The sequence below is a fragment of the Procambarus clarkii genome, chromosome 42 (genome assembly GCF_040958095.1).
Source record: "Procambarus clarkii isolate CNS0578487 chromosome 42, FALCON_Pclarkii_2.0, whole genome shotgun sequence".
In the NCBI taxonomy this organism is placed as follows: Eukaryota; Metazoa; Arthropoda; class Malacostraca; order Decapoda; family Cambaridae; genus Procambarus; species Procambarus clarkii.
This window is the reverse complement of record NC_091191.1, coordinates 5639360-5657202: the sequence shown is the minus strand read 5'-3', so window position 1 is coordinate 5657202 and position 17843 is coordinate 5639360. Positions and strand designations below refer to the sequence as shown.

Genomic DNA, 17843 nt, shown 5'->3' with positions numbered 1-17843 from the left:
TATTTCTAGAGTTTTTATTGATCATGTTGATGTATTTTCTGATAGACCCATGCAGTTGTGTCAGTGCTTCCTAATACTGTAATACATTTTCTGGGAGAGGGGGAAAAGACGGGAACAATAAAGGGGAAGACCAAGGGGATGGGGATGAGGGGTCAAGAGAATGACATGGTGAAGAGTCGGGAAGGGTGGAAAGAGTGGGGGGAAGTAACCCGGGTGCAGCTTGGCACCCCTTCTATATACTGTACATATAAATTTAAATACCTGTCTGTTCGAGGGGGGGAGGGGATGGTGGTGAGAGGCGGGGTGAGTGGGGGAGATGGAGAGTGTAAGAAGATGGGGAAAAGGAGGGAGAGGGAGGGAAAATGGGGGGGGGGGGGAAGGAAGGCAAGAGGGAGGTAGGAAAGGGGGGTCAGAGGGGGGAGAAAAGGGACAGGAGGCAGAAAGAGAAAACAGGGGAGGGAGGACAAGAAAGAGGGAAGTTAATATGAAATTATTGTTATAATATTGATATTATTAGTGCTTAAAGTAAAGCTGGTTAATAAAGATTTTTATGAAACTTATCCATACTGTGTGAGGATTTATTTGATTACTTTGGTATTATTGTAATAACAACTTACTACAATGAACAGAAAACTTCATCAAAGACATGTGCGTAAAAATGGCAACTTCCACTACCGTACAAAGTTTACCTCTTATGCTTGCATCAAAACATTCTCTCTTAGCCATCAACACCTCATTACCACCACATTACACACCCCATCACCAATCCAAAGTAAACAAAACATTTGTTTTATCTCCCAAAGATTATACTTTCTTGTCACCAATTTCCTACTTTTTTTATGATGCATTTATGGATTTTAAACCAGTAAAGACTTCAATCTTACATTTGTTTATATCTCACTTAAAAGAAAAAATTGATATTTTCTAAAAAAATATTCATTGTCCATTCTTCAGTTTTTCTACTTTCCCTTTAATTCGATATATAAAACTCTATGCACATTTGTGTTTGTAACAAGACGTAGCCACTGGTGAAGCTGTCACAAAAGGTGCACTTAAAGATCTGACACAGGCTAACGAAACTGTTCTTTTCATGCACTGAAATCTGCTCTCCAACTCGCCCCTCTGAGAAAGTTGTAAGGACACCAAAACAAAAAACAAAAAATTAAATTTTCTCCTGAATATGAGAGTGAATGTTATGTAAGAAATGGCTCGGTTAATAACAACCAAATGGCTTTACTAAATCCATGTAATTATACCAACCTGACATATTCACTGGTGAGTCTCATGATGTGCAGAGAGAGGGGGTTGAGGGCCTGTGGTAAGCAGTTCTCTGCATCACTCAGTGGAATTCTCTCTCCCGTGTCTAGGTTGAGTACAGTCACTTGCTTCAAGATTTCCTGAAAATACTAAGAGAGTTACTTGTTTTGCCATGAATTGGGGTAATTTCACATTTATCACATTTTAAGTTATATGGTACTACACAAATATTTTTATGTATTATGTAAATTATGATGCTTATGTAAATTTATGCATAAGTTCAAGGAAATCTATATAAGGAACATACATATAGTATTCCCTTAAAAATACTATACGGTATTAAGATATTCAAATATCTTACATTAATTTTATATTTTTCTACCAAAGAAGATAATTCATAAATGTATCTTTCCAGAAGAACAAATTACTAAGCTCATTGAATTCACCAGTATCATACAAGGGAAAAAGTAATCAACAGAAACACTAGCACAGTAGTAAGAACTTTGGAACTATGGACAGGGTTGCAACCAAACCTTAATCAAATTTTAGATGATATTTGTACTTTGCGACACCTACTTACATACCTAATTATGTATGTATTAAATTACTTTACCATTGTTTTTGTTATATTTATCCATTATACTATAGCTTTGTGTTTTTTTAGCAAAATTTACTGTTTTTGTAAACTGATGGTGGAAAAGTGCAAGGACTACCTGAAAGTCAACAGTGCAGTGATATCACTTCATCTTACCCCTGGTCAGACAGTTGCAGAGATATTCTGTTATTTGCAAACATTGTTTTCTAAGATGGATATAAAAGCAGAACCAGTGGATACATTTTCAGAATCATGCTGATACTAATGGAGCAATTTCCCAATATACAGTACTGCATTTCAAGACCCACTTCAAAGTGCATCAGACAGGAATAAATTATGCAAAAAGCATCGCTGATAGGGCAAATAGTTTGATGACTGCCTATAGGCAGGCTAAGGAATGTGTGGCTGCTCAAGGAAAGAATAAACCTGTGTTCAAACAACAAGAGTTGGTTGTCTACGGACAAATTTGAGAACTCCATTAACCCTAGTGGAACCGGCAGTGCAAAAAACAAGCCCTAGCAGCCCTGAGATACTGTACGAAGATACTGTAGTGGAAACTTGTAATAAAATGCCATAAACTAGTGGAACAGCTGCATTCAATGAAAGTACTAGCACAAATGACTGAGCTCAATACTTCCTTCTGAAAATAGGGAACAGTTTTGCAATTAAGTGTTGAAAATGCAGGAAGACAGGAAACTATTCAACTATTTTATGTCACTTGGTAATTGGAGCTGCCTCGTATGGGTCAATAGGCCTTCTGCACTTAGTACCTTCATTCTTATGTTCTTATGTTCTTATGATTGTAGAACACTGAAGAAGATGGTAAATCTTGCAGTGTTAAAAGTCAGCAAATCTGTAGTACAAGCAGGTGAGGATGAGATACATGGGAAGCTTATCACCACTGAAGCAAGAGCTTAGACACTGTTTATAACTGAGAGCAGAGAGAAAAATGGCCAGTCTGAGGAAAAGGAATGTATACTACATGATAAAGGCTCCAACCAAAGTTCGTCGTACCCTAGCAAATATGTCTCACAAGAAGAATACAGTATATGCAGACGACGAGTCACAATAACACGGCTAAAGATATGATGACCAAACCACATAGTTTGGTCATCAGAAGAATGTATGCCTGATGGCATCCAGCTCCAACTAAGTTGGATGTTTCAGACCTTGAGAGCTGTGATCCACATGTGTCTGGACACCAAGAATTGAAGAAAACACTAAGAACAGGATTACATCTGCTGGTGTGGTGGTGGCTGAGGGAAGAATTATTGTTGGATATGTATTTCATCAGCTCACACTAGTATTTTCGAGTTACTAGTTTACCTGATAACGGTAATGAATTAGAGTTCAGAATTACTGTATTTTGGGTGAGTACCAGTCTTTAAATTTGTTTTCTTATAGTAAGTGCGAATGGAAATATACCTTGCAACTGAAATGTGTTTATAACTGATGGCATATGGTCCAGACCCTGTCAGATATGACGTACAGTTATCTCTGACAATCAGAATCATATGGAGTGGATATAAAAATGTGGAGTATACTAATTTTTTACAATACTCACATAAAAACAACAACAACAAAAATCTAATTCTTTACAGATAAAGACAGAACTCATGCAGTTTCTACATACATAACAGTGATTAGGGTTTTAAAGGTGTGTAGACTATTTGATAATTTTTTACACATTTCAAATTATAAATAATACAACATTATGTTGAAATGCAATCCAAAGTTGTAGGTAAGACACTCTGACATTTCACAAGTCCAGGACAACGTGGGACAAATAATCCATCTGGTGAAGCAACAGCAAGGTCACTAGCTCACTAGTGCCACACGAACACAACATTCATCAAACCATTTGGTTAAGTCTGCACAAATTTTGGCCAGACTCAAAAACAGGAAGCCAAACAATAGATTTTGGCTCTACAGCCCATCACAACCAGAGTGTATCCCTAAAGATTGAAACACTAGTCAGTTTCCTATACCACACCAAATAAAGATATTTTCAAGGAGGTATATTTGCACACATACTATTACAGAATACAGGAAAAGGAGATTCAAGATACAAAAACAACCAAACCATGCACCATATCTTTCACACAGCATCACCTGTTATCAGCATCACAGCATCACAGCATTATTTACATTCAAATAAAACATCAACAGCAGCACCATTCTACTACTTGCGACTAAGTAATGCTGTCATCAGTCTTGTGGCTTTCTGAGTTATGTTCTTTACATCTTTCTAGGGTATTTTCACTCTTAATTTACCTATTCCCCAATATCACACATACTTCTCAAATTACCTTTTTTTTTTAAACTCCAGCTCTTGATTCTTCCAATTTATACAACATTTTATGCTTCCGAGACAACAATGTCTCGCAGTCTTACACCAGTCACCACTACTTCTTCATGCAATCCTCTGGTTTAATTTATTTATATTCTTCGATTGCACAAATTTATCTTAAAACAATCACACATACCGATCGACCACTTCAAATAATTCAAAATTCCATTACACAAACAATTCAATTTCTTTCAACCACTGTAACTTTATTTTTGACAATGAAGTTCAACCCTCAATTTTGCGAAGTATATAGTGCTTCACCAACCTCTTCCAGTATGGAACACTACCATATTCATCTCTGGTCAAATTTTCCTTATCCTAAACTTAATTTTAACTTTATAGTAATACTTCATATAGTGAATTAAAATATTTTGGTCACTTCCTTGAGTCAACTCAAAACAAATTTCACACAAGTTTGTACAAAAACATATCATCATATAGTTTTAACCATCCAAGAGTTGAATTAACTGGCAGAAGTTGCTCAAACATATAAAAGTAAAGTGATTACTGCATTACCAATAAACTATTACTCCAACATTTGCAAACCAAATTGAAAGAGACTTACAAAATATGAAAAGTTCATCAAATAATTAAGTGTGATAAAAGTTTGATATCAGTGAAAACTGCCACACTATGGCATGACATAAAGCTTTACCTTAAGGGATAAATATCTATCTAATCAAAGACAAAAGATTCCAAGGGAATAGGAATGCAAAAAATCAAAGTGCTAGGAATTGCACACATACACAACCAATGCTACAGGGCAAACTATAATGCCTGAAATAGCCACACTCACTTTGTCACTCATGAAGACATCAAAGTCAACGGGAGACTGCAAAAACCATTCCTTCAAAGAGAGGAGATGTAAGTTTTAACTAATGCTAACAAAACAAAAATTGCACCACTCAAGGGGTAAGATATGTAAGAAAGAAATGCTCACAGAAGAGAATAATGAGATACTACAAACAAAATTAACGTCTAAATATTATATACTGAGATATACTTTTGTTAGTAAAGAAGAAGAACGAATAAGGCTTAGTTATCAATGCTGCACAGAAAAACATCATAACATTATGTCAACAATTCATTGCAATACAAATTTTAAATTAAGCCTTACATAATCATACTTTATCCTTTGTTAAATGCTTAAGGATAAAGTGAAGAGACAAAATAAGAAATGAAACATACAGCATCAGATAGTTCTTTGCCAGAGTCTGATCGGGTTCGGACCATCAGGTTGAGCTGCTTCATCTGCCCTTCACTGCTTGATGAAGGACTTGCTGCAGCATCTGTAATACCATGCAATTTGATCAAGGCATCTCTCACAAATACAGCAGTGTGGAAGAAAACATCAGAACATATGTTAAAGTATATAATGTTAAAGTATATAAGTGTTGTGAATAACAAAATGTATAAAATTATGTAGGGATGAAATAAAGTGAAAAACCAGCACTGAATGTAGTGAAACACCTCTTTCTGGCGGGTCCTTGGTGGCTCCTTGATGTTTGCTACCTAGCAAGTTCCACCCAATTCAATCCACACTAGGCCCTTGTAAGTCATACAAGCTTACCGGGGACCTAAGGCCAAAATCTGGCCCCCCTCTTCAGGGGGATAGAACATAGAATTGCAGATCACCCTAACCAAAAGAAGGCCACCAGAAAAGTGGGAAAACCAAAATATACAAACAGCAAGGTAAACAAATCACAGACATGAGGAGAGCAAAGCCCTGAGACTCATGAACCAGTTGGTGGTGCTGTTTTTAATTTATGTAAATGCCCTAACAAAGGGAGTGAGCGCTTACATATCGATGTTCGCAGATGATGCGAAGTTAATGAGGAGAGTAAGAACTGAAGAGGACTGTAGGATGCAGCAAGAAGATCTTAACAAACTTCAGGTGTGGGCAGATAAATGGCTGCTGGAATTTAATTCAAATAAGTACAAAGTAATGTTTTTAAGATCTTTCTCTCCTTTAGTTCTCTCAGTCAGTTGTTTCTTGTTGGTTGGTGAGGATGGAGTTAACTGGCTCTACTTCTCTATACAATTAGGAGATGTTTTGTACTGACTACTGTCCAAAGACATTCACAAGAATCTGTTTATAACCTTTTTGTGCCCTCTGTTGTCTTTTAATTGGATGAAAATTGATGGCAGTTTTCATCCAACATTTGTTGAATAGATTTAGTTCTAACAGCTTATGAGTGAGGGTGGTGAGCTGACTGGGACCCTGGATGACCTGGGCTACCACGTTGTGGCAGTCAGAAGCATCATGGTTACAGCATTTACACAGCAACAGTAACTGTTTGCCTTGTTACCTAAGAGTACCTAGTTTTCTTCGAGCTATGTCTTGTTTTGTTGGGCTAATGGTTTTTAATGTATTTTTATTTTTGTTTTAGGTTAATCTTTGAACCTCCAAGCTCCCTTTGCCTTGTAAAAAGATAAAATTTTTGCCATGACAGTGTGGACCCCACCAGAAAAGTGCATTTCAGTACATTCAATGACTGATTTCTAACCTGGTGTTGGAGTATCTGATGGAATAGATCCAGGTGTTCCTGGAGTGCTGGGTGTTCCCCCAGCTGAAGGTGGCTGATGGCTGGAGTTAGCCAAGCGACTTGAAGCACGAGAAATTTCTGGTGTAGAAGCCTGGCTTGTGGTGTCTTCGGCTTCTAATCTAGCTATTTCCTCAGCACTTGGACCCACAGCTTTAGCATTTTCTGAATCCTAAATATTGTAAGTATAATTTTTTTAATCAAACACAGTGTATAGTAGTAGGTAGACTACAAGAAGTAATGTTAATTTAATTGGAACTGCAGCATTTACATTCATAATTAAAATACAATAATGATTCAAAACAATTAAAAGCAAAGAATTATTCATGTTTGTATATGCCTTGAGTAGCAAATTTGTAATAAGACTACATTTTGAGGTGGTGTTAGTGTGAATAAGATATCCCCAAGAAATTCTATAATAACTACAGTATAGTCATTTACATGTACACCCTGAATTGCAAATGCTGTCTGGTAAGCACCATGACTAAAGGAGGTGATAAGATGTGTCCATGCCAAAGAGGGTCTAAACTTATGGTCCAGCAAATACAATTTTTGAAATTGAAGCTAAGGTACACTGTGGGCAGAGGCATAAATGACCTAAAATGTGTCGGAGCCAATTTAACAACAGCAATGAAATCTGTACTCCAGAGCTTGTTTATTCAATAATTTTTTGTTAAGAAGAATCCCATAACAAAGGCAAAGTTACCTACTCAACACAGCAGCACACCCCCCTCCTACAGAGAGGACACACCCCAACAGAACAGAACCCCCCCAACAGAGCAGGATCTCATGTTATCATCAAACATTTTAAAAATTCAGTCCTGGGAGGGTGACCAGAATGTAGAAATACTCTCCTCAAAGTGTTAAAATATTAGGAAATGCATACAGTATTGTGGTAAGTTCTTCTGCTCCATAATGAAAAAGCTTAATACAAAACTTATCGGGGAGGTATGCAATATCATGCACAATACTTACTTGTGGTTTGACAAGATAATCTCCACGGACGGCCTGACGTATATCTAAACACTGACCAATGCTGATGGCATCAACAGATGACAGAGTGAGGGCAGGAGATGGTAATGAAGATACACTTGCTAAACTTGCAGTGTCCTGAAACAAAATATCAAGCTCCTCAATCGAGTTCACAAAGGGATAACATACACAGCATATAAACAGTCCATATACAGCAGTCACTTTAAAAATGTGAGCACCAAGAACACAGGATTCTCATATTTTCTATTAAACCAATAATCAGTCATGAGTGCTTAAATGCATGACAAATTTAATTATCAATATTTTTGCATTTCTGATAGTTTGCATAATTTCATATATGCCAAATATTCTCTATTATATTATTAATATAAATACTTATTATTCTTGTTTATATCAAATAACTTAAAACATTGTGATGATTATATTAAGATTATCATAAGCACAATACCGTAATGAAAATTAAATAAAAAACCAGCGTTGAATGTAATGAAATGCCATTTTCTGGGTGAGCCCCGGAGGCTTCCTAAAGCTATCCGAACTGATATAGTGTTTTATTAGTTTGTGGTCATCAGTCAGAGTCCTTTGCTTACCGGGAATCATGAGCCAGAACCTGATCCCCTCAGGGAGGTGCAGGGAGCATTGGTCTATGAGCACTTTACATTTAAAATATGTCATTGTTTGCCATCGACTGGGAAAGGCACCCAGAAAAACAGTATAGTGATAATTGCTACTTACGTCCAGAAAGAGGAAAGAAACTCTCCCAAAAAGAAAACAAACTAGCAACCATTCATGCAACTAGCACTCTTGGTCGTTAGCGCTACCCCTCCCAGAGGGCCTCGAGGAAGCTGAATCCGCCACAACACCATCCACATAGCCGCAAACACCCACACCGTTTTGTGAGCCCAATGGAAGGTCAGAGCCCACCACCCCTGCCCAGCCTGGGTGAGCACTGGTCACAAAGCCCCACCCAAGCTGAGACACGAGGCGTCCATGCACACATCGAGTGCAGGAAGAGGAAGGCGCCTTCCCGGTGACTCAGCAACCAGTATAAGGACACCAGAATGCAAACCCAGCTATCACAAGAGATGTGAAAAGGGGCTGCCTTAAAGCTACCATACAGCCTCCGAAGCCAATCCCTGCCCAGCAGGTAAACCAGCATGGCAAAGTTCAGGCTCCCACACAACTGCTCGAGCAACCACCGAGTGACCCAGGTCTCTCTTAAAAACAGCTGAAAGCAGGGCCGCAACAACACTGCAGGGGGGAAAGAGACTGACGCAGTCCGCGAATCCCACACAAGGCCCAGGCAAGTCTGAACCTAAGACGGAACCAGCTGGGACTTCCAGCAATTCACCAGGAACCTGAACCCGGCAAGCTGGAAAGGAATCAGATCCCTGACTAGCAGACACGCAGACCGGCTGGGAGCCCACACCAACCAGTCGTCGAGATAGGCCAGAACCCGAAGACCTAGCAAATGAAGACAGACCACTATGACCCTGATTGCCAGATTCAGATTCAGACCAAATGAAAGACAATATAAATGGCAAGCCTGTTGTTGGTTTACTGCTTAAAAAAAAATGAAGCAACACACACAAACCAACCGATCCATGTTGATCCAAACAACCGATTCCCAGAGAGAATCGCTGGCCGCCACATTTGTATGCAGGCTCTGCCGGCTGCAGCGCGCTCCCACCCTGCCAAAACACACTCCCTACCCAGGGCAAGATGGGAAGCCCAAGACCCCCTGATGGATCCCAATTACAAGAACAATGCCAAGCGACGAAGCACTCAAACGGGAGAGACCCGAACATCCCAGGGAAGAAAACCCCGACACGCAAGGGAAGTACTTACCGGACACTTAGTGAAGGAAGCCTTAGGCGCATGCAGTCCATCGTACCAGAGAAGACCTGGCCACCACACCACACAAAGCTGGCAAAGCCACAAACACAAAAGCCAGTCAATAAAGTGAGGCCAGGAGATGTGTTGACACCAGGCACATCAGTCAACGAACTGAGGTGGTGGGCTGCCGGCTCGCCTGAGCGGGGGATGGTACTAATGAGCTAGCGTGCTATTTGGAGGATGACTTGCTAACTTGCTTGATTGTTTGTTTGTTTTTGGAGGGGAGTTCTTTGGCTCTGTTCGGACATAGGTTGCAATTTTTACCAGTTGGGGGTTTGTATTGGTTCGCCTATCTTTCTGGGTGCCCTTCCTGGTCGATGGCAGACATGACGTGTTCTAAATGCAGAATGCTCATAATGGTCATTGCTCCCTACACCTCTCTGAGTGAACCAGGTTCTGGCTCTGGTCTCCGGTAGGCATACAGAACTCCAGGGACTGATGATACCAAACTAATATGGCACATGTCAGTTTGGATAGCTTCAGGGAGCCGACGGGGCTCCCCACAGAAAACATGACGAAAACATTAATGTTAAGCGAGGTAATTAATGCATTAGAAATAGAAGGTGGGTCATAAGAGCTAGATCTAACTCCCCCATAGTCTAATAGGTAAGCACTGACTTTTCTCCCAGGTACCTATTTTATTGATAGGTGAACAGAAGCATCAGATGAAACTAAATTTGCCCAATCATTTCTGTCCTGCCTGGGGGATTAAACCCAAGTCCCTCAATTGTGAGTCAAGGACATAGACCACTGTGATATAGGACAGGCTTTTTATTTGTAATAAATGACAAGACTTTGCAGCTTTATCTTTTTGGGTGTTGTAAAGCATCTATGTGAAAGTCAGGCTAATACTGTATATATATTCATTCAAACTTCAAGCATCTTATACAGAAAATTGAAGCTAGTAACCAATTAATCCACAACTCCTTAAAATTTAGCATGTCTACAATTTCCTCTGAAGTTGCTGCTATGCATACAAATATCAAATTTTGTCTATCATTCCTTCCTTATGCAACATATTTTCTTAGTACTTACATCATCATTACCCAGCTTGTTTCTTCGTCTTCTTCTAGGAGGAGCTACTGGAACTAAACATGGTGAAGTAGTCAGAGGTGGACCTTGTGACACATGGGACATAGCCTGAGCAACAATGGGTGCAGCGTGAACAGTAAAGGGAGCTTGAGAAGTTATATCAGCAGAAAGGGCACTAGAGCCAGGGGATGAAGGTGGTACTGATGATGGTATCATTGGAGGAATTTCTTGAAGATAGTTCTCTTTAGGAGTTTCAGACTGAGACAAATCAGGAAACACTTCAGAAACAGATAATTGTGGACAAGAAGATATATCCACTGATGGCAGGTTTGGGGGCAATTCTTGTGCTGAACGGGGAAGGCTATTGGACTTATCACTGCCTGAACTGCTTTTTGTGCTAGCCACCAGGTCTGGCTCTGGAGACATTGTTATTCCTGCTATCTCACCTGCTGGGAAAATTTATTGTTTAAGCAAATAGACAAAACGAAATATCGGAGTTGTTACAGTAATCAACACCAAGATTTAACTAAACAAGCTTAGTAAGAAAGATAAAATTTATCTTTTAATTTGCAGCATTATTTATTTACTGCTGTATGAATAATCAATGATTTTTAAAGAGTAAGACATGACAAACTAGTGCCCAAGAAATGTAACTATCCAGAGTAGAGGAATAGTTACATTTCTTGCTCTGTAAAATTCACTATTGATGATTACTCAGTAACACATCTACACCATGTACAAAAATCCCTCTAATGTCAAGAAAGTCAAATAATATATAGATGAACTTGTTCACACATACACCAAGATATGTCCTAAGAACAACGTAATATATTTACCTGGATGTATTATGTTTCCTGATGAAGATATATCTTTTGAAGGATCTGACTGTGATGACACTATAGATTTATTTTCTGAAGGTGAGCTTGTATCTTGACTTAGCTGACCTTCACGTGTGGTTTGAGCTTCCATGCCAGCTAATATCTTGCCAACCTGAATAGAGTAAAATATAATTCATAATTAATAAAAATATAACACCATATAATCACTAAAACATTTGCATAATTTTGTATTATGTCAAAACTGAGTCAAGCTGTTTCTATTGTAGAATTACTGTACAAACTGATAATTTAAGTATGAAATGTCATCTTAACCTCGTATTCATACACTTTCAGAATTTTTACTTTGGTATTGTTCCAGATATGTCCAAATAAACCGAGGAAAATGCTATAATTACCATGTGGACTACCAAAAATCAAGAAGGCACGGCAACATTTGTACTACTACTATCAGTGTATTTTAGCACTGGATGCTCATTTCATACTGCCCTTTGATTTATTACAAAAATATAAAAATCTTTTCAGTATTTTTACTTCTTCTTTGGAGTTTCCCATTAGGGAAAAGCCACAGCAGAAGATCCTGCTAAAAGCTCAATCATCACACACATCTTTCTCTTTCAAGCTCTCTAACCCTTCAACCATTTGCTTGCAAACAAGCAAACGTGTATTACGTTTGCTTGTTTCCTTGGGATTGAAGGGAATTATATCTCTCTGTTCGGATTTTGTTGTTAGTTTCTTACCATGTGGGGGTTTGTTTTCGAATGCCTACCTTTCTGGGTGCCTAACCCCAGTCAATGGCAGATAAGGAAAACCTCAACCACAGGGGGTGGTTTTCCAGGGCCGTTGCTCCCTGAAACCTCTCTGAATGGGCCAGGTTCTGGCTCATAGTCCCTGGTAGGTCTGAACTCCATAGCTAATGTCCCAGTCTAATATAACATACATTAGCGCGATTAGCTCCAGGGAGCCGTAGGGGCTCCCCTCAGAAATAAGCAATATCATACGGGACATTACAAACCGGTAAATCTTCCTTTATTCTCATATAACTTTAAGTCTGACATTTGTGAATTTATGCGTCAAGGACTTACTGCACTAAAATCACTTTGCACTAATCCATGTACCAGATGAAAAGGGATCTTATTTTACACTAACCTTTCCAAGTGAGACTGTACTATAAACACTTGCAGCATCATGTTCAACAACTCTAAACGGATGAGAAGTCCTTCCCGATGGATAAACTGCATCTATTGAGGAGGATTGACTTCCAACTGGAGAAGGAGGGAATGGTGGGTCATCATCTTCTTTTTGGATTTGTCTTCGAACTTCTTGGTGTCTTATGCGTCGGCGCCCACCCGACCGAGCTCTTGGAGCGGCTTCCTCATCATCATCATCATCACCCTAGAAGCCAAATCAATGTAAAACCATTTATTTAGTTTCTTGATTGCTATATATTCATTCTCACTAATATGTTTACTAATGCACTTGCATTAAATCATGAGCATTACCCCATTCCCTAGTGATGGAGCAAGAAAGCATTTTCCCAGGGCAATCTAAAATATGAATTACAGGTATATTTACTTAATAATACACATCCGTTCAAGCCACCTCCCACTCAGTAGAATAATGAAAAACAAGTAACACCACAATCCAGGAAATCACACACAGCAGTATTTCAGTTGATTTATAAATAAAGTGCAACGTACTCCTCATGATATTGGCAAAATATAAATAATTTATCCTTCCCATTTACTTCTATTTCTCATGCACTGGTCTTATTCATTCCATGTTTCTTCTCCAAAGAGTTAAAAGAATTTAATTGAAAGATATGTTTCTTACCAAGTTTCCTAGTAGTGAACCACTACATGCACTGCTCGTTTCCTCAACATCACGCTTTCCGATACTTAAACTTCCTATGCTGAGACGTTCCTCTTTTTCCAAACCAGCAGGAGAAACTTCGACCAATGTTTTTTCCGAAGATATCAGATCTTTTGAAGACTGCAAGTTCATGAACAGTAAATAAAGTATTGTTAACTATAAACATTTTAATTGTCTTAAGGCAATAAAGAATGGTATCTCTGAGCTGGCATATGGTATTATACAACAAGGAGTGATATTATGAGAACTCCATTCCTGGAAAATTTTTATTAATTTCAAGGGTCACATTCAATATGTAACCATTTAAGCAAAAGAAAAACATTTCATATACAGGTATTTCATTATGCAAGGTAGCCAATGCAGTCCAAACAGATCACAATCAAATGAGCATCATCAAGAATGGGCTACAACAATTTTTTATTATTCACTTCCAAAGACAACACTTTTCTTGACTTCAACTACTCATTTTTAAATACGGAAAATGAAACTCACCTGAAAAGCTTTCAGTGGGTGAAGAAAGGGTTGAGATGGTGGCTGCATAAGAGTTGTGGTTGGACTTGATTGAATTAGGTTCATTTCTACAGACTGGAGTAAATCTTGTCCCTTGAAGAACAAAAACCATCCAAAAATTAATTTTGTTTGTAATTGGGGAATGTGTACGAAGCAAAATATAAATGGTAGAAATGATGGTTGAAAACAAAACTGGTGTAATACAGGTCCGTAAATTATTACAACAGGATTTTATAAACAGTACTTTACAGTATTATAACTCATGATGGTAATAGATGGTTATTAAATTCAAATTTACTATAATAGCAATACCAGAGTCACTCATATTATCAGCTTGAGAGAGACAAATATAACATACATTAGCAACACAGTTACATGCATACAGCTCTCAACTTGAACTCAATTAGGTGTATCACTATCAACATCAACAGCCAGGTTGTATGTTGTGGTATGGTAGTGTCATCACACTAACCATTGCCTGAGGCCCTTCTTTAGTCTTATGGTGTGTCTCAAGTAGTAACTCTTATCCTACCTTTTTTTCTACCACAGATGTGGCTACACATTTACATTCTAACCAGCATACAGTATATACATTTTTTTCTGTCCTCCATGGACAGGGTTAGAGATCTGTTAAGCATATAGTTAAGCAATTTATTGAACAATCAACCACAGAAGGTGATTGTAGTCCTTATAAAATGCTAATCTAACCTACATACATAAATACATAACTACACCGATTTATATCTGCCCTACATTAACAATGTTCAATGTGTGTTTTTACATAATGTCATTAATGTATATTTACAAACGTGAAATGCAATTCCTGTTCACTGACACACACAAATCACTGGGTAAGAGTAGCAAAAATTGATGACTGACATGACCTAACCTGAAGTCTTTAGTATTGATGAATTCTTTACTTTCTGTTATCTAAACCCACTTCCACCATTCCCTTGGCAGCCAGTGCCTGCAAGTCCTCAAGCTGATGCTGTTCAGGAGTACAAATAAATGTGGGAGGCTGCAATGCCAAGCAAACAGAGGCCAAGCACGCTGGCCACTCAACAATCATATTAGAAAAGGCAGAGGAGACAGCCTGGAATTTGGCTGTTGGAAACCAGGTGCTCATAAATCTCTCTCATGAAAGAGTAAAAACAGGTAATACCATTGTCCACATCAGGCACAGGCTGTAGCAGCCTGTAGCAAGAAGCCTAATTACACAATGAGACTGCAGCCTGATAGGCCATCAATTGAGAGGGCAGTTTGGCCAACATAGAGGTCAAACACTGGAAGACAGTACACATTCTAGGACAAAAATACAGTACCCCAGAACCCAACAGGATGAATGATAGAGGCAGCAAGAATGACCATCAGCATTTAAAAACACAGACTTGCATCCAAGAAAGCTGCAAGCAGTAAAATCCAGCACTGAATTGGTTTGGCAAGCCATAATTACTCAATAAACTGTGAGGATGAGGGAAACAGAGCATACAGAGACAATGGGTACTGGCTGTTTATACTGTTATGTAAACAGGAAGGCATGCCAAGAACAAGGAAAGTGAGTTGTCAAATAACGCACTGAACTCCTGAGTCAATTTTGAGATGAAGGTAGGCATACAAAGCCATGAACAAGAAAAAATCCCTAGTGTTACTCAAGGAATGCATAGGACTACAACCCAGGCACTATTTATATACATATACATAGCTGGTATGTGGAGAGAAGGGTCCACATACCACATGGTGGCGAGATGACTCAAGAAGAGCCAACTCACAGTGTAAGGATGCAAATTGCTTGATTAGTGCCAGGCAAGTGAGTGAGGTAGATGGCTGGCAGGGACTAAATGTGAATTGGGCCAACATCGGGTGCTGGTCAGGCACATCAAGGTTAGTGTTGTTCACTCGTGGTAATGATAGTTCATAAATATTGTACTCACTTTGCATCTAAATAAAGAAAAAAAACAGACTGTTGTAAACCTAAACTCAAATTTATTTCACAGAACTGTAATTAAAACCATTCTAAAAACTAAACTTACAGTAGTCAAATTTGCCAGCATAGTAGAATGTTCTAATGGAGTCCATTGGTGATCTGTAGCTTTCTCAACAACTGCTCCTTCTTCTGACCTATGGAGATTAATGTGATAACATGAAAATGATTACACTAAATATGTCTACTCTTCTGGAATGTCCCTGTCTAAATGTACCTAATAGATACACTATATTCACTTTCACACAATGTTAATTAGGTATGTGCCAGATATCCAGTAGCTATCCAGCTATATTTAGATATCCAACTACATACCACTATAGTATCTGACTGGATACACAACTAGTATACTGTATTTTATTTGTTTTGTGACAACACCAAGTCTATTTCCTTCTTCATATTCATGTTTCTTGTTAAATGCTTTAAGTATGCTATTTGTGAGCTATGGATTTTGTAAGTTACCTATTGGTGAGAAGAGAACAGTATGTGTGTTGTAGAGACTTCAGATTTTGGAAATGTAAATTGCTGTATTTTACCTGAATTTACCTGAGGGCCACTAACACTTTAGTGACCTCAATGAGGACAGGAAGCTGGCAGCTTGTCAAAGGTCCCCCCTCCCCTACCATTTGCCCTGATGATCAGGAACAGTAAAGGAACTGTTTACTGTTATGGAACAGTAAACCTATCTTTACTGTTAAAGGGGTCTATACAATTAAAGAAATTGCTGACATAGAGACTATTTTGTTGACAAAGGCCAATGTTGAGTCACCACTTAATTAAAACAGTGTGACTTTTGTTGTTTATGATTAAATTTCTATAGATGTCTAAGAACTCATTTAAAATGGTATTGGAAAAACCTATATATTGCTCCAATAGTTATAGTAGAGGATTTGATGGTTTTAATTGATAATTAAGCAAAAATATATTCACAATAGTTGACCTTATTCTATGGATCTTGTAGTTCAGTGGCCAGTGCAGTTGGTACACAACTAAAAGGTCTAGGAGTCAATCCCCACTGGTTGACATGTGTAAGCATATTTCCTTTCACGCTTCTGTTAATCTAGCAGTAAATAGGTGCCTGGCAGTCAGGCAATTGTTGTTGATTGCATCCAAGGTCAGTGGTTAGCCGAGGACCACCTCAACAAGCCTTAATGACTTGCTGTCCCCTGACAAAGGGAGACCAAATGACTTTAGTAGAGATGGTCATTTTAATATTAAATTGCCATACCACCACCTACTGCATTAGGTCCATAACAGTTTAACGTGTAGGTGTAATAGATGGTTAAAACAAACTTAAATTTGCAGCCTTTACCACTGGAATTTGTGAACAAAACAACGAGAATCTAAAACAAGTTTAGAAATTACTGAACCCCAAAACAGAGGAAGATTTCTATTCCTTAGTATTTATGTAGCTGCCTGCGAATGAAGACCAGATTACAGACAATGTCTAGCTAGTGGCAAACCTAATTAGAGAGTCAACTCTAAAAAACACCATATAAATTATATGTTGTATAAACTGACAGCTACAAGAACCGCAAAATACTTTTGCTGGAACTCGAGTCCTGCATTGTGTACCTCATTGACTGGCGATGAGGAGTGATGTCAAACGCATCGTAAAACTCTTCTGCGTCACTTTCAGATGACATTTTTACTTGTAACACCACTTCCTCTTACGTAAAGTTCCATTTAAATCCAGTTTAGTTGATCAATTTTGTCGACCAAGCCCACTGTACGTCAGCTGACGGTCGCCATTGTTGTTTACGCCTCGAGAACATACGGTGATTGGTCAACAACTTATGACGTCAGAGCCCGCTCTCATTCAGATTTCTAGGGAGAGGGGAATGGATGTATGGGGGGGAGGGGGGGGGGGCAGAGTACTTACCAATTACCAATCAGACCTTTTCTCTCCGTGACGAGAGGGGAGTGTGGTATAGTCCTTTATGATATGAATAGAGGCCTAATTGATTGTACCTGTTGC

The 17843-nt window shown here is 38.7% G+C and overlaps 1 protein-coding gene across 7 annotated transcripts in view; it reads right to left on the bottom strand.

The window, feature by feature from the left end:
- Window positions 1–17632, bottom strand: part of LOC123770321 (WD repeat-containing protein 44) — a 43200-nt gene extending 25568 nt beyond the window's left edge. Inside the window, exons 1-12 of one of the 7 annotated variants that reach the window (XM_045762077.2) lie at window positions 17441–17632; window positions 15915–16002; window positions 13867–13977; window positions 13336–13494; window positions 12652–12897; window positions 11503–11656; window positions 10670–11112; window positions 7721–7855; window positions 6710–6917; window positions 5391–5491; window positions 4999–5049; window positions 1261–1397 (exon numbers count right to left, since the gene is read on the bottom strand). In XM_045762077.2, coding sequence (XP_045618033.2) covers window positions 1261–1397; window positions 4999–5049; window positions 5391–5491; window positions 6710–6917; window positions 7721–7855; window positions 10670–11112; window positions 11503–11656; window positions 12652–12897; window positions 13336–13494; window positions 13867–13977; window positions 15915–16002; window positions 17441–17511 — 1904 coding nt within the window. In that variant the 5' untranslated portion in view covers window positions 17512–17632. Of the gene's footprint in view, window positions 1–1260; window positions 1398–4998; window positions 5050–5390; window positions 5492–6709; window positions 6918–7720; window positions 7856–10669; window positions 11116–11502; window positions 11657–12651; window positions 12898–13335; window positions 13495–13866; window positions 13978–15914; window positions 16003–17440 lie in introns of all 7 variants that reach the window. The other 6 variants (XM_045762079.2, XM_045762076.2, XM_045762080.2 and 3 more) reach the window with 6 other exon arrangements.
- Window positions 17633–17843: the final 211 nt, after the last annotated feature.